Source organism: Lepisosteus oculatus, chromosome 11 (genome assembly GCF_040954835.1).
Source record: "Lepisosteus oculatus isolate fLepOcu1 chromosome 11, fLepOcu1.hap2, whole genome shotgun sequence".
NCBI lineage: Eukaryota > Metazoa > Chordata > Actinopteri > Semionotiformes > Lepisosteidae > Lepisosteus > Lepisosteus oculatus.
The window spans coordinates 11339426-11362004 of NC_090706.1; the positions used below are offsets into that span (position 1 = coordinate 11339426).

At 41.3% G+C, this 22579-nt stretch overlaps 1 protein-coding gene across 1 annotated transcript in view; it reads left to right on the forward strand.

Moving 5' to 3' along the window:
• Positions 1–13072: 13072 nt before the first annotated feature.
• Positions 13073–22579, forward strand: part of LOC102687632 (mannosyl-oligosaccharide 1,2-alpha-mannosidase IA) — a 213800-nt gene continuing 204293 nt past the window's right edge. The window contains exon 1 of the mRNA XM_069195584.1: positions 13073–14749. Within this exon, the coding sequence (XP_069051685.1) occupies positions 14153–14749 (597 nt within the window). The 5' untranslated portion in view covers positions 13073–14152. The remainder of the gene's footprint in view (positions 14750–22579) is intronic.

Genomic DNA, 22579 nt, shown 5'->3' on the forward strand with positions numbered 1-22579 from the left:
ATACCCCAGTAACAACAGCACAGATAGGAGTCTTTGTTTAAATTATTTTGGTCAACTTCTGGTCTTAAATTAGGCAATCCCGTCATCACAACCTTGTGTGTCTCCTTGGAATGAAGTGTTAAACAGAGATCCTGTTGTAAAGTGTTGTGGATAAAAATGTTTGCTCTATCTGAAAAGCCATGAAGACCCTTAAGCACACCCATCCAAAGCATTGAAAAAACAAGAAGAAATACTTTATGTGAATATTGCAGCACGTCTGGTAGCAGGTCGTATTAGAAAAATATCAGACAAACTCTTTCCACTGTGATCTGCCCAGCTAACTGTCAATCTGGGCGTGAGTGAGGAACCTGGATCCACAAAGATGCGCAATCTTTGTCATTGTTTCAGATCGTAGAAAGCTGTTTATTCCAGGGGAAAGGCAAACTGCAGCCAATTCCAGAAGCCCAGCTGAAATGGTAGTCTACTCCAGAGGCCCCAGAGAGGGGGAAATTTTGACAATCACACCCAGTCAGCATGTCTTCAGGACATGGGAGGTATGCTCTGAAATTGTACGTCATGAACCCAGAGATACTATCTGTAGACCATTAACATAAATCTTTCAGCTATTTCTCAAGATCAAGAAAATGTACTGACTCACTGGCTACAAGATGTAGCTTCTATCCGTAATAAGTGTAACAAAACCAAACTATAGAATTCTATAACTCTGATCACCCAGAATAAACACACAAAAGACATGGGAGAACATGCTAACTCCACACAGAAGGAACCCCAGCTCAGAATATTACTCAGTACCCTGGAGATGCCAGGCTGCACTGCCAGCTACCACACCCCTGGGACACCTCTTTGTCATGACACATCCCCTGTAATCATCATTTTCACATTTCAAGGACATGACATGAAATTGCATTTTAGTTCAATTAATATTGTCGGCGAAAAAAAAGAGAAAAGAATCGCTTGAAAAGGAAGGTGCAGAGTAAAAATCATTCAGTCTACTGCGAGCTGCCCACCTCTTGGGGAATTCAAGGCATCAGGGTGTTTATCAGGCCTCCAAACAGCTCTGGAGGCGGAGATTGTTTCATGGAAATGTGTCTCTCTTGGGAGTCTTCATGGTTAAATACATTCAGGTCAGCTGATAATACTTCAGATGGTTAGAGATGCATCTGACAGAACTTTGCAAAGAAAAACCTTCAGACTTGGGCAGAGTGAAGCTCAAAGGAAAGCAGGCAACAATAAGTGCTTGAAAGAGCCAAATTAACTTGCAGATATAAACACAGACAAGAAGAAATGTTTTATTTATTATTTTTAATAATACCAGACATGTTAAAAGGCACATGAGCCAACTCATTACCCACTGAAGTAAAAATTGAAGTACAAAACTGACCATGAAACTTAATAAGTAGCAGATTCAGAGTACCTGGCACAGGCAAGCACACCTCTGACATTAATTTCTTTAAAATTGTATATTCCCATCAGTTATTATTTACTTTATTTTCAAAACTTTACCTGATCAACGTCTTAAATTGGGTTTGATTTATATAGTAAAATTATGTTGTGGTAAAGTGATTTTCCTGATTCTACTGTGTAATAAAGAATGGAGATCAGGTCTCCCAAATCTAGCTGTTCAAGGTCTCTTCTCCCTATAAAACTTTTCATATTTTTCTAGTAAATGTTTAAAGGAACAACTGAATTTATATCTGATTTCATGTTACAGATTCGTTCCTATACAATTATAAATACATGTAGGCTCAATAACTAATGATCCTAGTAAGTGTGTGATCTGTGTTCGGAAAACCAATTATGTTGAAGCTCGTGTTTGTCAGATATCATCAAAAATGATCAAAACGTCTTGTCGGATTTCAGTGCAACGGCAACTCCTGTGACTTGTAGGGCGACTCCAAGCTTGCATGGAACTCGGTACGATACTGCCGATCATCATTTCAGACAGCTGGTTAGGGAGATCATCAGTCATTGTCTTCAGTCATCAACACTTGAGTCCAGAGGTAAATATACAGTATCTGCAGGAAAAACGTCATTACGTCAAGAACACAAAAAGGTGTTATGTGCGCAGTCTTAAAACTTTGCAACGTCACTAGAGGAGTCTGGAAAACAAAAATCTCAGTGTACTTCAAATGTCACTGAACATGGTTGTTTTTGGGTCAGATAGAATTAAAGTCCTGACATACAATATATTCATTCAGTTTTGGTGTCATTCATATTAGCACTTGACACAATGGTCTTTGTGGACAGTTCCTGGTCCTGAAGCTTTTAAATCTTGTAACCTGGCAAATGAGTATTTCACTCAAGCGTTCAAGAAACTGGCAACATGCCTGAGACTGAGGAAGCACAAAGCTCTGAAATAACCTCAGAAGAGGCAAAAGTGTTAGTTATTAGAAGCCATTAAGATAAACGTATCTCCGGTACCTCAAGGTATTCTATGAATTTCTACATGAAGAAGCAAGAGATCCTATTCGTAGGCTATTAACAGAATGTTTCCAGAAAGAGGGGTTATGCCCACAAAATATATCTCCTATCCACAAAAAAATGTGACAAAACAAAACCAAATAATTGCAGAAAAGAAAATATTACTTTTAGTACGCGTAAAGCTATAGAAATTATAAATACTTTATTGTGTAAGCTTTCTTAATTTTGTCAATTAACATGCAACTGGAAGGAGAACTGGAAAGGTTACAGATTTGAAAATGTTCCTCAAAGCAAAATATAAGAGTTTAAAATAATTAAAACCACTGAAAAAAGCTCTTGGAAAGTTCTTTAGGCAAATTTACAATGATCTAAAAACTGTTGTAAACATGGTATTTAAATAATTGTAAACTATATTTCAGACGAGAGTAGGGTTAGGGTTAGAGGAATCATTAAATGTTGACTCCAGTTCTGCTTCTAGTTGCTCTTCAATTAACAAAATTAAGAAAGTTTACACAGTACAACAATATGTATGTATGCCTAAGTAGTCTGGGAATCCTAACTCTATCCCTAGCTCGGGTTTCAAAAGAGCACCAATCTGTCTCTGAAGCCCTTGAATCATTAGCTTTGAAAATGTTCCTCAAAAGAGAAAATATGGGTCTAAAATAATCAAAACGATTGAAAACCTCTTGGAAATTGATCTTCTTCAGTAATGCACAGTACAGAACATTCGTATATTTGAATTTTCTGGAGGGTTTTGGTAAAGATCCTCATTAAAGATTAATTCTTAAATTGCAGACAGTAGACAGTAGTGTAGTGGATTGAGAATTAGGTAGTGGATATACAGTAACTTAGTATACCAATAAGGGTCAATTCTACCAACTGGCTGGTAATTGTTGGATTACCACACTGATCTGTATTGTGGCCAATGTTCCCTCTAAGCTGTGCGTGTGTGCAAACACGCAGGTTATGAAATCAGCGCACATAGGAAATTGAACCGCGCACAAAAAATTAAATTTCTCCCAAGATTTGATAATTATAAAATGAACACAGTCGTCAATTGAGAAATGCTAAATTGAGCAAGAGACTGGCTGAGAGAGGCCCAACTTGGCTGTGTGCATTAATATTGCACTGCTCACTGCTTATACTCGCTCGACACTCAGTCTCTATGACTGTGCTCGTTGAATCACTGTCCTGGTCTTTTGGATCTCCATGCTTATATGAGAATGACTATATTAACAAAAAAGAATTTCAGGTTTACAGTTTTGCATACACTCAATTTAGTGCGCACAAGTTTTTGTCACTGGGGAAACAATTTGCACAATTTGAAATTTTTGCACAATTAAAAATTAAAAAGTAATTTTGCACAAATTAAAAAATTAAAGGTTACTTTGACTGGGGCTACTACTTTTCCAAATGTATAGCAACAATCTAGTTTATGGTAGAGTAAGCTATCTACAGTAAACAAAATATGTGGTATCTTACAATCCTGGGTTAAAGGATTGTCCTTTGCTGACAGGCTGAATGAATGGAGCCTTTTAGGCTTAAGCAGAGAAGGAGGGGAACTGAGGTAGTCAAAATCCTTTAAATCCTGACAAAGTCAGCACACTGAAATTCTGAAGAATCAGAAGTAAAACTTGAACCAGATCCAGGTGAAACTATGAAGATGTACATTTGTATGGTAAATCGGAACAGGAGGTAGTCTTATTTACACAAAAGGTTGTAGGATTCTGGATTACGTTGTCTAATCATACTGGCTAACAGCTAACAGCTGATGGCCTTGGATCACTTAGCTAGTAGCAACCAACCTAGACAGGCCAAATGGCCGCCTCTTGCTCATAGCCTTTCTAACATTCTTATTCTGAGGTAGAGGAAAGCATACTTTCTTCACTATAAAGCAGAGGTGACTCCTGAAGTGAAGGACAGGCTACTTTAGAGGAATTTTCAAATACATTTGAAAAGTGGTTTAACTAGCCACCAATCACTAAAATTGAAAACATGGAAAACATAATAATGACTAGACAAGGTTCCCTGCCTCTTCCTTCATTTTCAGTCTAAGTGGTGTTTTCAGTATCTGCTATTCATAATGGAAAATGTATCCCTTGACAGCAGGAATCATATTATCACAAGAAAGCTTGTCTGTATTTAATTCTAGTAAATGGAAATTGAAACTGGACTCATTTGTGAATGCACTGTGCTTCTAATAAACTGAAACTGCAATTATAGTGGTATAGGTTAGATAAATTACCAAAATGAAGCTAACCTATAAAAAGGCTTTGCCTGTAGACATCACTGAACGAGACTGGTGCACACATTTTGTCAGTTGCGACACTGTGAGGTGGTGGTGACAATTGTCAAAGCTCCATCTGGCGTAGGGTTGGCCAAGGCAGTCTCGAGCTAACAGAAACTCCAATGACTAATGTAAATATGTTAAAAAGATTAGTATAATTGTGTACTACTTAGGAAACTAAAAAATGTTGTTGACGTTAAAAATAACAGGAATGTGGCTCAGGAATAGATAAATCAGCACTAAATGGGGGACAATAGACCCAAAGCTTTCTAAGAATGGTGAATTGATGTTATCTGTTTGTCAGGCTATTAGGATGTTATCCCACTGCTAACACCATACATGGCTCAGGTATTTTGGTTCAAGTGACCTTTAATGCATGAAACCTCTCCACACAAGAGTCTAATCAGAGACTCGGGTGAGGGTCTTGGCTTTATTAAACAACACATTGCCCCCCAGGACAACAGAGCATGCAAGGTGGTGTCACGGAGCCAAACAACAAGGGCGTCACAGTAGCTAGGGCTCTGCAGAGTGTTTTTCCCTTTAGGGTGGAGATTTGCAGACTAGGCAGGGGTGGATGTTCTGCACCTGGAGCCGGCAGGACAAGGTATTCATTGTCAGGGTGGTCAGCCGAAAACATGCCAAGGGGCCGGGCTGAGAGGAGAGCACACTCTTCAAGAGGCTCTCCTCCCGAGATCAAGCCAAGCGCTTTCTTTTTCTTGAGCCACTGTTCTTTTAAATTCCTGTGCACATTACTGCTTGGATCCTTGTAGCAGTTCTAACACAGTCAGGAGTAAGGTGAGCACAGTATTCTTCATGCTGCTCCACTAAAATAACTGAAACCACAGCTTAAATGACCACTGACCTGACAGAAAGAGTCACTCTCTTTACTTCCTGGCCTCCCCATCCCTTGATTCTGCCTGTCTGCCATTTTTTACCAGGTTTTCTGCAGAGGATTCTTGCTGTTGGCTAATTCTCACTGCAGCAGTAATTGAGACCATCCATCTCATTCTAGGCCCAGAGCTTTACCTTGTTTTTGTTCATTGTGAATGAACAGTAACACCTTCTGCTGCAAAACGTGCGGATGTGTGCACATCTGTGCACTATCTCAGAAAGAGGTGAAGACCACTTCATGGATGGTCTGTGCCCAGCCAAAACAATCCACTCAGACTTTCTGTAAACATGATTCTTCTCAGAAGTTTTCTTTTCATTTCTTTAGAAATTATTTTTAAAAATGAACAGAAGCCAAACCACTGAGAAGGAAGCTCTTCACAGAAAGGTTGAGTGGATGGGTTTGATTGAGTATGAACCATTTCTGAACTAGTCAGTTTCCATGGGTTTTTGGAAGTCTGTATACCACTGGATTTGAATGCCCTGTGACTGAGTGTGATGGCAAACATTATATAAATTGAATTTGAGATGTTGGCATTTTTTTAATTAAATGCCTGCTACTTTTGGAATCATCAATTGTTTAAGTTTGTAGCTCAACCCCCTAACTGAATGAAGAGAGAGAGAACATGTTGATAAGAACAGTACTGCTGAAATGCCTATCTGTTCAGAACTGTTCAGCTTTTTTAATGCACTGCAAGCAACACGTCTCTCATTGACGTTAGTTCAAACATGGCCAACAATTTACAGTAGTCACCGTTTTGCTGAAAGCCTACCTTGGCAGCCCTTGGCTAGCTGTGTGTGAATCTCTCTGGCTGGCTTGTGACATGACCCTGTCTCACACTGATGACATCCACAGGTTAGGATCTGAGCTCTGAGCCATTCTTGAACCCTACCTCTGTGCTATATCGTTTTCGATTTTATTATTATTATTTTATTGTATTACATTGAAGAAAGTGTTTGCACGTAAAACACGCATACAATGTTTAACTTTTGTTTTCTTCCATCTTTTCTTTTAGTTTTCATTTGCATTTTTTTAGAATTATATACAGGTATACAGTATATCGTGCAGTAGAGAGTGGAGATTAAATATAGAAATATAATTACTTGTTCAAATCTGCATTAGTTTGGTCAAAAAAGTGCACACAGAAATATTACATCACTTTATTTCAGAATGTGAATTTGGGTCTTAATGGGGATATAAATGTCTTGCAGGTTAACCAGTATTTGCTAAACCTTTCAGACTATATGTTAGGAAAAACTGTTATCTTAATGGATAATACAGTAAACTGTAAATCTCATTCACGGTATTAACAGAGTGTTCAGACACTGGAGGTCACACTTTTCTCATTGTCAGTAAGCCATTTTCTTGTGATTGCTTTTTTACTAGCATCTAGACACATTCAAAGTATACAGTATATCTATCTTCTGGTTAAATGTGATTAACAGGTAAAGTTCCCAAGTACATCACTGAGAATTCAAAAGGTATAACTGAGTTTACTATTTTAATAAGGGCTATGTGAGTGGATAGCCAATAATATTTAATCCATGGGCAGAACCATAAATGCTATAAACTAAACCATAAACAGTATAAACTCATTTTTTTAACAATTTCAATAGCTGGGCTCTATTTTCATCACACCCCAGTAACTGTCTTTTCTCTTTGTTTGCAAAATAATAGTGTTTGAGTGGGGAGCTATGCCAGTGTGTTCTAGCTGTAAAGAAACAAGTAAAGGTTAATTCTATTTCAGGTGTCATCTGAAGGCTTTACAGACCAAAACTTGTGTTTCTCCTTCCTGTTTTTCAGTGTGGAATTAACCTTTCCTTGTTCCAAATTATACTGTACATCTTCAAGGTATATTGAAAGTTGAGCAATGACTATTTCATACTAATCTGTTTTTGCTCTTAAAACGACAGTAGGATGAACATTTGACATGCTGTGACTATCTATCATCCCGACAGATCAGTGCTCCTATGTTCAGCACAATGTTTATTTCAGCAGACAACTGAGTTTTGTGGTGTGTGTCAAATTCTGATTATGAATCACCACAAATGAAAAACAGCTGTACACTTTGTTTTGTGATTGCTACCGCATACAGTTCAAACACCGATGCCTGCCATCATAAAATTGATAATAGCCTTTCTAACTTAACATACAGTATGTGCGGCATGTGAAGAGATGTACACTTTGACTGTAGGTTTGTTAATGTACTGTATATATTTATTCTCAAGACTTCTGTTTGCATTTGTGCTATTCATCATTGAGGTCTACAATTGCAAAGGCATTTATAATATATTTTAAAGAATTGTTTTTCAATAACCATGCATATGTGTGTATGAGACAGTGGTTAGCATTGTTGCTTGCAGTGCTGAAGCCCTGGGTTAAATTCTGGACCTGGGCAGCTATCTGCTTAGAGTCTGTATGTTCTTCCTGAGTTCATGATGGTGTTTTGGTTTCCTCTCACAGTCCAAAATAATGCTGGTAAGTTAATTGGCTTCTGGGAAAACTGACACAGGTGTCTTGTGACCCTTGGTATCCCATCCAGTGTGTACCCTGCCTTTTGTCTGTTGTTTGCAAGTACAGGCTAAGGTTCCCCTGTGACTTCATCCACCTCAGGCTAGATGAAAATGGATGGATGTGTGTCTATATGTTTTTACTTTTTTAAGGTAACTGTATTTCCTGGTAACCTGATATCACTGTAGTAAGTCTACTTTTAAAATATTTTCAGTTTATAAAGGTAACATTATACTAGTGCGATGGTTCATATAGGGTATAATAAGCTGTCTTACCTTACAATGTCTTACAATGGGGGGGGGGTACCATCGATGGTGTCAACCCATGGCAACCCTATGGATAGTTCCCCTGTCACTATCCATAGAGTTTTCATGGCAAGATACGGGGGTAGATGGCCAGGCCTTTTTTTCCACGCAGGTAGTGCGAGTGTTCTTTCCGTTGTCATGGAGACGTGATCCTCCACCACCAACACTGCCCTGTACAGCTGCTGCCCAGTATGGGTTATTATAAAACCTTGCGCCCGACTTGGGACACTACCCTCAGATTATGAGTCTCGTGCTGTACCAACAGAGCTAGTCAGGGCTTTTGGAACGGGAATGTCCTGAAAATATTTTCCTTTTTTGGCTTTTGTCTTATATGTTGTATGTTACTTATTTATCACAGTATAACACAACAAGCTTTATTGGCACAATATTACACAGTATTGCAAAGTATTTGTGCAAAATAACACAGTATTAGATAATACAATATGTGCAATTGTAACACAGCATTGTGCAATACAGTTGTACGCATGGTTTATATTTATTTATTCTTTTATCTTCCTCCAGAAAGAATACAGGGATGGTACCTTGAGATACTTTTTCAAAAACGATCACAAGATTAAAAGATTCTGAACTGTGCTGCAGACACAGTGCCCGACAGCCCGCAACAAACAACAGAAATTATTGATTTATTTCCCCTTTCTTCCAGCACAAAAGTACAAAGTTAAACCAATGGTAAACTTTGGAACTGAGATAAGAACATACAGTACTGAGAATGTAAATAGCAGGTGGCTCTGTAGTATGTGCAGAACAGCCAGTATTAAAAGAACATTGTCCCACTTGAACATTTTTGAAACCAGTGTTTCAAAAGGGAATACTGTAAGTGTCATGACATCCTTTTTCCAGTTTTTCTGGAATCACCTACTGGGATAAAAAAAAGTGGTTATGAAAAGGTAAAACTATATTCCTGCTCAGCAAGAAATAATACAGGTCTCTTTCTGTGACGTTTTTGTAACACAAGACTTAGTTGTATTGGTTTTCCACTATGTTGGACAGACTGGCCTTAGACATTATGATGTCAGCCTCTGTATCACAGATTAAAAATTTCCAGTCCTTGGGGACATTTTTGTTCTTTATAACCATCTCAATTCACAATGAAACAAATTATTTGCTTAGTTAAACTAATGACATGCCTTCTCCACACCTTCAGACCAGTAACACCTGCTGATCTGATGACTTCCAGAGCGCGAATCATGCTCTTCTGAGGAAATGATGCCCATCAGACATGAATCAAATATAGTCAAATTTCTGCGCTTTCAGTGCTCCTCAGTAAATATTGCCCATGTGGCTGTTGGATCGAGAGAGGACCCGCAGAGATGTCTTGTGGTGGCTGGGGTGTGAGGTCTCACCATTTGCATTTTCCCTTGTGCTCAAAGTCTTCAGGTTCAAGGGCCGGGACAGTCAAGAGCAGCACTTAAGCCTCTCCAATGGGAAAACACTCCACTGAAGCACAGAGGCATGCTGTTTCACTGGACAGATTTGTCAAGGTCTTAAATATTTGGCCATTAAAGTTCCCCTGGCATGGTGAAGTAATTTCTCACATCTCCTCCTGACTTGCTACGTAAGGGCTGGGTTACCCAGGTGGGTTGCACTCCAGTGGGAGATGACCCGAGTTCCCTCGTATGATGACATGGGCTCCTTTGGGGTGACATACTGTATACTGTACAGGTGTATGTAATTATGTGCATCATCATAGTTACATATTATAGATTATAAAGGTGAAACTTGCAGGGAGGCGCTAATGTTGTTACACTTTGCTGAAGAAAACCCTTATTCACATCCAAAGAACAACGATATGGAAAGTTGACGTAGCAACTACTGTATGTCTAATCCTCATCTCACAAACCCGTATCCAATGTACTGAACTGACTGTAACTGACTGCGTGGAATGAGCTGAGAGGGAGAGACGGGCGAGCTCTGGCTAAGGAATGAAGCCGCGCTGGCAGTACTGTCTTCCCACAGTAGGTGTCCATTCGCCTGGATTCAAAGGCAGGGGAAGTACGACGAGCCTGTGCTGCTCACAGCTGCGTGAAAAGAGGCAGGCTTTTTCTTAGAAACCGTGGGTGGCCGTTATTTTTTTGGAAGCTGAATGTACTGTTCCCGGCAAAAACAAAGCACAAACTCCGTCCGACAAATGGGAAGCTGTGTGTGTAACTGTTCGACCCCGCTGATGCCCTCACTCCCTCGGCAGAAGCGAAACGGAAAAGCGTGACTCTCTTACTCAAGGATATCCACTTGTTTGGTGCAACGCTAGATAATGAATGATTTATTGAAGCATGAAATCACGTTATTATTGATTGGGCTACATGGAGAGGACTCTGATTAAGACAGAGGCTTACTCTCCATACTGTATAATAATAATAATAATAATAATAATAATAATAATAATAATAATAATAATAATACTGTAGCCATACATACAGCCATACTGTATGTTCTAGCCCAACTATTGTGGTCGACAAACAGTAGGGGTGGCTGCTGACAACACATTTTCTCACGGTGCTCCACGGCAACCGTGTGTGTGAAGGTACAGTTTAGTACTGTACATAAGGGTTTTTCTTCATTTCTTACAAACGTACATGAGAACCATCTCAACGAATATGACGTTGCAAGGTTTAAAGAGTGTATTCATAAGGAGAATCGTTTTCGCCTCAGACGGTGCAAATAAAAGCAAACAGCTTTTTGAAAAGCTATCATAACAAAGCTCTGTCAGCTTGGTCTTGAGTGTTGCCGTTTATGGCTTCAACTTGAGCAACGACTCGAGGAGAGGAACCCCGAATCATTCAGTTTAAAAGCTGCACTTTGTGAGCCACAAAGCGGGCGGGAAAGAGGGATAAATGGGCGGAAAATTAATCGGGGTGTGCCTCTGCCCTTGAGCAAAAACTGCCCTTTCAGACAAAATCTGGCAATTTGACCCGTTTCTCCCATTCCGTACATAAGACCCACGAAGGGGGGGAGACATCAATTGTGAGACACCAGCACACGGCGTGAGATTTGTATTTTGTTGTGAATCCGCCTTATTCTGCAATCCCTCCTCGTTATCAAGGTCCATGATGAACCTGTGAATTTGAAGGTGTTAATCGCGAACGTAAACCGCTGTAACGTTAGAACTTAACGTCTTGCCAGAAGGCCGTAAGCGTACAATACCAAAGCGCTAAAAAGGTAGCGTCAAAAAGTGGTAAACTGTGTGATATTGGTTAAATGTGGGAAAAAATCGCTGTTGTAATGCTTTCACGAACTGATAGCAGCGCAATCCATCGTCCGCCACGATCTGATGATTACCATCAAATAACAAGACACCGGTGCGCTGCTCAGGTCGTCCTTGTCTGAAATCGCTGCAGGTGACGTGGCTGCAGTTCTTTTTACAACAGTGGACCCCCGATATCACCTTTCACTGGAAACTCAGAGCCTCTGACAAGAACACTGACCCAGCACAGGAAACACATGTCCGTACAGCTAACAATACGCTCCAAACTAACGCAGCCGTTAGGATCATATCGCAGCTTTACTTTAAATGAAAAACAAATAAGGTAATTTCATCATTTAAAATTGCCAAGAATTTCATATTCTTGGCAAACACACACTCGTGTTCAGAATTCAAAGCCACTAGATTTCTTACTTATTTGGAGGCGAAATAATACCAAGAATTATGAATTTTGTCCGGTTGCACAATGGAGAGTAGATGCGGCATTTTAAAATACAAATTTAAACCCTTTTTTATTCGTTCATTGGAGTCGACAGAGATAGGATCATTGTAAACCCCGGTACGCTTATCGTTTCTGATTGTAGGACACGGATGGCGGTTTGAAATGAATATACTGTATTATTATTAATATTAGATTATGAGTCCGGCTCCAAACCCCACATTTGCACTGTTAGTTTCTACAATTCAATGATTGCCTTGAATTGAAGTTACCTTGGATAAAGGGCGTCATTAACAATTATTAATCCCATTAAGTGACTGAAACGCACCGGTTAGTTTTAAAGACCCGGTGAACCAAAAATGTTCTAAAAAGAGGCCTGCTTCACTGTAGTCGCTCAAAATGCTGGAATAGAACGCCTTCGTAATCTTAAATTAACACATAGGTTTTGACACAACACGTATCAATCAACATCTTTAATCAAACTTATTTTTCTCTTACAAAATGTAACTTGTTAGCGCAACTGCATTGCCAACCACAGCTCCGGTTGTTGGACAAACGCATTTAGGAAGTCGGGTTTGATCCCACGCAGTTAACGCACATACCTAAATAGTTTAAAGCAGTTACGTTAGTGTCATGGAACCGATCTCGCACAATGATATTTTTAAGGAAATCAATGAAAGGGATTGAGGACACGAGCCCTCTGCAGCGTATGCGGAAGTCTTTCAATGTACGTTTCAGTCTAAAATCTGTCATGCAACGTTTAAACGGATAAACGTGCTTTTTAGAAATCTGCCGAGACACGCTTCGCACAGAAGACGGTTACACGTTGTTACATACTGGATACTGCTGTAACCTGTGAGAAATCATTTTCCCCCTTCCCTCTGAAAATCGCCCTCCGCAACTCTGCGATCCCACCGCCCAGAAGGCAGTCTTTCAACGCGGGAGGCGGCTCTGTTTTGCGACTCCTTTGAAGTCCAGCCGGCCCAGCTGTGTTTTCATTAGCTGCTAAAGAAATCCGTCAGCCGGCTGGCCAGCCTACCGGGGCTGACAGCCGCGTACGTTTCGCTCATTTTTTTTTTCTCCTCCAGCGCGGATGAGAGAGAAAACAGAGGGAGAGGATTTGGAAACGCTGTATTTTGATAGGATTGCGATAAGGCGATGACTGATTCCGTGCGCTCGCGATTCTGAAGCTCCACAGCTAGCGGGGTCTGTAGGGAAGCGGTGCAGGACCGGAGTTTATCCGTTTTGTTTTCAGAGAGGAAACCCCGAATCGTTATTCCCGTGGCAGGCTCTTGCCAACTTGGATACTCGAATCCACGAATTTGTAACCGCCTGCTTCACTTCTGGGTTATCATAATAGGCGATTTTGAAGAGAAGAAATCCGGAGAAGTTGTCTTCTTACACCGCTGGATCACAGACAAGACACGGAGCAGGAGGCTGAAGAGACGCTTAATGCTGGTTTCAAAGCCATGCCGGGGCTCTTTTTAACTGACACCATTTACACTTCAACGTATAATTCTAAGTTCAGCTATAAATTGTAATTAGATGAAATAAAGTTAATGCAGTTAATGTGTTTGCTGAGTGATCAAATCCTACCAAAGTCCTAACTCGTTTTCAACTGATGGTGAGGTCTGACGGAGAACTTACCACGCTGAACTCGGACTGGGACTGCTTTTCACAGCGAGCCCGGTCAAACTGCTGTCTATATAGTACGCCGCTTTAAAGCCAGCTGGATCACTTATATTATCTTTGGGAAAGATCCGCTACTTTGCATATTCATTTTTAACGGTGGAAGGGTAGCCCATCTTTGTGGAGGTTAATTTTCTGTTGCCTCGTTATGCTTTTTTTCTCCATTGACAGTAAAGCAAGGCATCTGTAACACAACCTATTGAAACACGAGGGAACAACTTTCCAGTTTCCGAGTTGTGTTAAAATTACCTTTTTTTCCCCCCAACCGTATCAGTGTCTGCATGCCCAGTGTTAACTTTTTGTTGCACGCAATAAATAAGGAGCAATAACAGGGAAGACAGCAAGGGATTGTATTTTGAAATTACTGTATATTAACTGCCTACAAAAAAAAATGGTTTTTCGGAAGTTACCCGGCGTTTCGGCATCTGGTATGGGGCTTCGCTTATCTCAGAAATTTGTGTTTTTACTTTTCTTATCGGGTTTGGTAACTCTCTGCTTCGGGGCCCTGTTCTTTTTACCTGACTCGGTTCGCTTAAAACGCATTTTTTTACCCAAGAGGGAAAATGCACCGTTGGCCGTGGAACTGGAGAACGGGGCAGGGGAGCACGGTCTAAAGCCCGACAAGGACTACGAACACTTGCCAGGAATCACCCCAGGAAAGGGGGATACGAGCACAAAAATGAAAGCCACCAGCCGCAAATCCTCCGCTACCAGGGAGGCAAAAAATGCGGAGAAAACCGCAGTTAAAACCCAGGAGAACTGGAACCAGTCGCGATCGAAAGGCGCCCCAGTCAAGTATCGGCTCCCGGAGAACAAAGTGGAGCAGCGAGAGCAGGGGAAGGGGACAGTCTTTTCCAAAGACAGTGAACACGGATCCTCCTTTGATTACGAGAAGTTTAAAAAATGTCTGCTGAGACCTCCTTTGGGGGTCGATGGAGGCAAGCCGAGCGACGTCCAGACACAGAAACGGAGGGAGAAAGTCAAAGAGGTAACGTAGAAACATTTCGCTTGAATCCTAAGGGTTTAATAGGCGAACCACAGTGATTTAAACCCGCTGTCGCTGTCGGTTGTGTGATGTCTCGGTTTGACATATACTGTAGCAACTACAGGCTAAACAAGCTACTAAATACTTTTGTTTTCTAAATATATAATATGATGTGTTACATTGCTAGGCTTTATTGCACATCTTAAAGAGTACCGACATCTCGACAAGAAGTACCGAAGTAAACCAAAATATCGAAATCTGTCTGTCCTACAGTATATGCGCGACAGCCTTTATTGAATTTCTACAATGACACGTTTAGTGGATGTGGAGTTATCCAGATATTTTGGAATCGTTCTGACTTGCAGATTTAGAAGGGAATCCTCATCATCTGCTTTAACGCAGACCTGGTATCCGCCTGGCCGATACGTAGTAGCAATTCTGTCAGGATATCGCTTTGCAATATGAACGGAATAAAACTCATTAGGATTCTAATCCTACTGGCGAGCGGGAGGTGTCGTTCAAAGTCCGCTATGTACAGGTTCTGTCAAGGCAGGGGCTGCTATTTGGATATACAGTAATGTAATTTGTACACCACTAAAATGTGTGTCACTGTATATACCTGCTTAGTCATTTCCTCAGTGAGAAACACCTTTAAACAAAAACCCTTAGAAATGACAACTTTGTCAGTTCCAGGTGATCACATCACCTTGGCAACACTGTGCTTTTTTTCCTCCAAGATAAAAGATGTCCTTAGAAGAAACTGAACTGATTCTGTTCAAAGTTATCAGGGTGATCTTCCTTGCTGAATGCATTTCATTTATGATGCAGCAGTACAAAAGGGAAAATAAATGTGCCAGGCCATAAAAGTGCCAGGGTACAACCGATTAGGCAGTTTTGTATTTCGCTCAGAACTCGAGGATGCCTTCACGATCCTGACAAGGTGAGCTCAGGAAGATAGAAACTTCCTCTTGGAGCTGAAGGGCAAAAGCTGGCTTGATCTTGATTTTTAGTATGAAAACAGATAGTTAAAACACGAAAGCGGGGCTCTTAGCTTTTGGGGGTTTTAAGCAGGAGACATCAGAAAAGTTTCCACAGGCGTAACTGGCTTGTGGCAGCCAAGTGTTTATTGTGACATCTTTTTGAGATCCTTCGATCAAGGCTCTCCCTATTACTGTGAAGTAGGATTCACCAAGCTATGGATTATTCACCTGCTAACGGGGAATGTGGACTGGGTTCAGATCGTCATGAGAGGTTAGTTTTACTCCTCTGCTGATGTGCTGATGTACTTTTTCGGTACGAGAGGCACCAGATTCAGGCATGCTGTCTGTGCCTGGCTGTGGAGACAGCGATGTGAAGCTGCCATCTCCGCAGGTATGACTGAATTCCTCTCAGTCAGAATCGCCCCTAAAGGAGGAGCAGTCACCCCCCTTTCCTGTACCTTTCCCGTTCTTGCTAAGAAAGTGGTGTGGATGAAATTATACTCCGTCACCCCTGCTTTCCAGGTGAAGAAGGGTCTGTCAGGGGGACACAAAAGGGAGTCTTTGGACTGCCGTCTTTTTCGGGGGACCCTTTTGAAGGCAGAGTGTTTGGCACTCTGTAAAGGTAAAGGCTGCTTGGGCTAAAGATCAAACACAAGGTGTGCTCATCGCAGGCCGCAAGTCTGTGGCGTGTGGAGGTTGAAGTCCAGGTGGAGGAATGCTGTCAGCCTCAAGTGGGTCTCTTCACCCATGGGGAGTGGCGTGGTTCTCTCTCCTGGGATGGCTCGTTGGGCCTCAGTTTTGTGGTATAACCCAGGCCTGGGAAGCTCAATTACATCTTTCTGTCCATAGCTCTGCTTGCCCAGTGCCTTCTGCCTGTGCGGACAGAGCCTGTGTTCTTCCAGTAGGCCAAAGGTGTAGGGTGTCACCTTTTATTTCTCTTTTTATATTTTCCATATGTACTGTACCATTTTGGACTTGGGAGATCCAGGTTCCCACTCCAGGTCTGTATGCTGCTGTCAGGTCAGTCCTGGAAGGTACCAGTGCACCCCAACCTCTTGACATAGGAGGGGAGTGCTCCTTGGTACCCTCATCTGGCATTCTTGAGCCCTGGGGTTAGGCCAGATCCTGGGATGTTTTTTCCATGAATCTAATTAATCGGAGAGCACTCCATAATAAAGCATGTTTCTTTTGAGAAAAATCAGTTTGTGATCCTTGTGAGAACTTTTTATTGCAATGATATTGTGACCGCTGTGCCCACAGTGAGTGTTCCGATTAGCCACTTTCTGCAACAGTACCTTCACCAAACATGACTTAAGTTTTGTTCTGAAATGAGCCAGAGTGAATCACTAGTTATTCTAAGGTTTCATGAGTTGTTCTCGTGTGTGCCTTTCTTTCGGTACTTTAACAGACTAACTGCAGCACTTGCAGTAGTTTTCCTTGCAGTGTAAATTTATGCCCTCTTTCCTCTATCTGCAAACACAAACTTGCTGCTTTTTTACATGGGGAAAAAAATCCCTGCAGATTACCACTTGTTTGTGGTGTTTCCACTTGAAGGTTGAGCAGTTGCTCAGAAAATTAAAAAGAAAAAGGTTTTTCTCTAGGCAGCATACTTTAAAAAATTAAAAACGTTTTTTTTATACTCTTTTCTTACTTCTTATTTTTCTGTAGTGACTGAGTTAAAAACAAACTCATATGTGGCAAAGTTTGGGTCCTAGCCAAGCCTATGGTCTATTTCGGGGATAATGTATAGGCAGGATTATATCTAGGGATGACAGTTCACCAGCTGTGGTTGTGTAGAGTTAGAACTGTAAAATTGCTACTTAGATGTTCTTTATGTCTGTGCCCTGCGATGGATTAGTGTCCCAGCCAGGGTGTATCCTGCCTTGTGCCCATTTCTTGCAGGAATATTCTCTGGCTCCCCTGCAACACTGTATTGGAAAGAGAGGTGATGGAGGAATGGATGTTCTTCTGTATAAATGAAATAGTAATACTTTAACCTTGTTGCATGCTGAAAATTAGATTGGGCCGTTCTCTTTCCACTACGACACATGATGTATCAATGGAGTGTTCCATCGTCGTACAAAAAAGAAAAGAAATGCCAATTATTAAGTACAAACAAGAGAGGGTCCCCGTTCTGCACTTGCAGGTAGCATCTCAGTTCCTTCTGAAATGGTGTGGAAAGCTGAGAGGGCTCTCCTTGGAAAACATGCTCTCGTAAGGCGATGGAAATCATGAAAACGGAGAAACCGCATGTTGAGGGCTACACTGAACAAGGCTGCGACTCTGATTCCCAGTACAAATCTTTCCAGCTTCTGCGGCATGAATGAAGATTTTGTTTCAAGCCTTAGAGTGAGTCACCGTTCAGCTTTGAGGGTCTGTCTCTTTGCTAATGATGTATGGCGGTTCCCCCAAGGGACTGGATTTTAAGAGGTAGCTTCCCTTGAAGAAAAAAAGTCGCTGGTGAAGGTTTCCTGCTTTATTAATCCAAGGGCATGACTCATTAATTTATTGCCTAGTTATAGTGAAGCCATGCTGGGATCAGGTCTATGATGGCGTCACCACAAGGAGATGAGAAATTTTAAAGTGGAAGTACTGCCCTGTATTTTGTAGGAGTAAGGTGGCAGGGGGATAGTTGGAACCGAGTTCTTTTTTTAAAAAGAGAACAGGCGGAAGAATCTGTAAATCGGGAGCGGTATATTCTGCTGGGCTTGTTGCTAAGCAAACAAGAATGTTGACTGTGAGCTGTGATGTTACGGGGGCAGCAAGTGAGTTGTGCATAATTGAGACGTGATACGTGTCGTCTTTTCTTTCTTCTGTTCGGTGGAGCACGAGGTGAAAACCTCACCTGCTGGCATCGGCCTTGCAAACATCACCAGGTATTGTTTCTGGAGGCTTTGTTTTCAGCGAAACGCCGCCAGTTGCCTCTTAAAAACATCAAGGGCACCTCCTCAGATACACAGGGTAGTAGGAAGTCATAATAGGGCTCAATGTAAATGGTGCCAGAGAGCGATAAAGAAGCATAACTAGAAAATGAAGATTTTCTTAACAAGCAGTGTTCCACCTGGGATTGTTACCTACAGAACGCGCCTGCTTGTAAGGCTTGGACTAAACCAAAACATGATCAACCTGCAAAGTGCCTGTTCCTTTTATACCTGGTTTCCAGGGGGCAGACGTCCTGTGTTTGTAATTCGTTTTTGACAGATAGGCTTGAGTTCAGATTTAATCGGGGTTCGAGTTTTGATTTTGCCGGATCTTCATCTTGTGCTTTGACGGGCGCAGCAGGCTGAGAATCGAACAGTGGGTTGTCGGGGAGGGGCAGATTGGGGGGAAACCTACAGTTGAATAGGCTGAGCCCAAGCCCAAGGCAGCTGTTTTTCTCGCTCTGCCCAGATGGACAGTTATCTTGAAGACGGGGCTTGAACGAAGTAGCATTTGTTTCAGGTCGTGTAAAACGCACTCATTTCAACACGCCTGTGCTTCCTCTCAAGCCCCCTGTTCTCTGTTCCTCTACTGGGGGAATCGGTTTTGCTGTGATGTTTTTAATCATTCAAATTTTAATCATTCTAATGTAAAACTGTTTTTTACTTTCTCTCCATTTACTATAAATACTGTATTAGCGTTGCATTGCAAAGCGTAAGAGCAACAACGATTTAAGAGTGGTAGATGTTCTCCAATCCCACCTCTTACTTAGGGCAATTTGCATCTTAGTTAGCTTTAAGCAGTGATCAAGTGAAGGCTATGAGGGGTTGTTCAGCTGGACTTGCTTCTGTTAATTAAGAGAATTCTGATACATTTATATTAAGGCACTCGGATAGTTGTGTTCTCTACAAAATTCTTACTTTTCCAGTTGGGTTGTGAGCCAAATATCTGTAACTGTTTGAGATCCCAGATCCCCTAGGTTCCAATTCCCAAATCTGTGTGCTATTTGGCAAAATATTTGGGCTTGGCTTGGCTATAGGGATCCCTACTTGTTGCTGTGTAATAGCCCAGCACCAGGTGCAAACCGGTGGGAGTGATTAAACTAATTACACAGGAGGAAGACACCTGTTATTACTGCAGAGTGCATCTGTTCGCAGAGCTGATAAGAAATCAGAAAATAGGTTTCAGAAAGAAGAACTGTGCCTTTCTGTGCTCTTTTATTCAAACAAGACAATCCAAAAAGGAATGGCTTTTTAATGAACCTTTTCAGCTTGTTTTCAGCTTCCCCTGTTTAAGAGCTACAAAGTTTGTATTAGAAAGATTTGTTTTAGAAAGGCTGGTAGGCTGGTGATTTGGACTCAGTGGTCTGGGCGTTTTGTTGCAAGATGTTGCTGGCTGATTCTAGTCTAGGACGTCTGTCGGAGCGTGCTTTACTAGATTGTATTCCTTTGGTTGTGATTTCAGGTCAAGATAAGCTATTTTGAAGGACTTGAAGCCCACAGGGGAAGTTTATTCTAGGCTTGTATGCCTCTGAGGCTGAGATCCTGAATCCAAATTTTATGTTTGAAGTGAATACAAAAATTACCCGTAAGAGTGAGGAGGTCTGTGTTCTGTTCACACTCACTAATGGCGAGTCTTGGACAAATGAACCTTCAGGATCTGGTACTGTAGATTGCTTTTCCCTGCATGAACCAAACTCCAAAATATTCCCCAAAAGACTAAAAATGGTTATCTAGCTTTGCAACATTTCTTGTACAGTTGACAGATATGATTAGCACATCTACTCACACCTTTCTGACTTCGAACAAAAATAAAGGTGCTACATCAGTAATGTTTGCAGTAAATATTGGGGTAGATTAGATAACACTGACATAAAACAGTGCGCATGTTATTGTTCTGTGGGATCTATGCTTAGCATTTATTAGTTTCAATTAAAAAAAATGTAATCAATGCGGCATATTAGGGCTAAAATAAGCAATACAATGCATTTTATGTATGACAAAACATCTGAAATAATTTAAGAGTTTCTTTTTTAATTTCTCCTTTTCTTTTTCTAAGCACCTAAGCCCTAAGTGCAATTTGAGATTGTGTGTGTGAGATGACTTTGACCTCCCTGTGGGTCCCTTCGTTCTTTTTCACTCTTATTTGTCCTCTCGGACCAACTCCAAACTCCAACCTCTATTGTTCCCTCAAACACACCCCCTGTGCAGTAACAGGTTCTGAAGTGGATGAGTGAGCACGCGGCACTCTCAGTGGGACAGAGATGAAAACGGAGCAGGCAGAGCCCTGACTTTTCCCTCTTTGAGCCTCCAGCACTGCCTGCTTCCCTGACCCGGACATGGGGTAGAAACTTTCCCACTACCGTGCCAGCGTCCGCCTGGGACCTGATAAACGCGGGACTCATTTGTGGAATATGTGCGGGTCATTGTTCCGGGGGGCGAGGGTTAAGTAAGGATCAGATCGCTAGTAAAGGTCGGGGAGGGGACATACAATGATGAGCTTTAGACACATTGTGCCACATTGTGAAAACTGCCCTGCCCCTCTCATGGATAACTGCCCTTCTGCTGTGACTGTTTTCTGCCTCTAAAAAGAAAATCATTTATTTTTATAATACTTGTATTATACTGTGAGTCCTGGCTAATTTGTTAGAAACAATGTCTAATAAACCTCAGGAAAGGAACCAAAACAGTTTTTGACAAAGAGACGGCAAAAATTGGTATTCCATGCTGAAAAAAAGAAGAGAGAAAACACAACGTTTCGGCTGTGGAGCCTAGAAGGCTCCACGGCCAAAACGTTGTTTTCACTATTCTTTTTCAGCATGGAATAAACCTATTACTTGTTCATTTGCAGCCTACGGATGCTGACGTGCTATCCACCTGAAAATTTGGTATATACCAGTATCTAAGTGAACCCAACAAATCCCCCTGCTCCTTTAGGCGGGGATGAAGGGATTTAGGGTCAGGGGCGATGAGCAGTCCAGATGAAGAACTGAATCAGCACAGTCCTGCAGTAAATCTTCGCTTCCTTTTAATGAATGGAATGAAAAATGGTTCATTATTTCAACAACACCAGCATCCACCACAACAACAAAAATAAAAGTCAGTTTTCACTGGCTTAGATCCTCCTCCTTTGCAGTTTTTTCCCCCTAGGTCAGCATCTATCTCCAGCATGAACTTTAATTAACTTGGGGCTGAAAGGGTTTCAGGCCTCATTTCCACCTAGGGGAGAATATATTTGTTTGTTAATATCACAATTAAGGCACTAATCCAATCCTAGTAATAGCTCTGCGAGCTCATTAAAGCCCCAGCGATGGGCCATGGTATTATTTAAATGAAAACAGACTGTGTTGTATTTTATTGAATTTGGCCTCGCCTCTGAGAGTAGACAACGTCAGCACAGCAAGTGATACTCAAAGACTGCATGGACAAATTATATGTTGTACAATAACTAGCATGTGGCTCTAAAATAATTAGGTTTCTTCTTCCTTAATCCCTTGACTAAATGCACAGGATGAATTTTTGGGCAATGAACATAGCCGTAATTTTTTTCTCCAAAAGTGGGATATACTTGATACGCAGGCGAAGGGGGAAATGGTGCAAGAAAATTCTTACTTTCAAGCATTTCAGCCCCTCTTTGGAATAAACTCAGGGGATTTCAGTGAGATGTTAGAATAAAACAAAAATCATTGTCACTGGACTTGGAAAAACCTGGGTAAATTCTTCCAGGTGAGTACAAGCTTTCAGAAGGGAACTGAATAAAATTCCCTTCTGATTTTACATCTCATATCGGGTAGTAACAATGACATTGCAACCACCCCTCGATATAATCAAACAAGGAGATAAGATTGTTTTTGACTGTTTTTCCACCCATTGCAGTTCGAAGAGGTCAGAGAGGATGGTGTGAAACCACAAACTGTTTGCTTGATAAAGTCAAG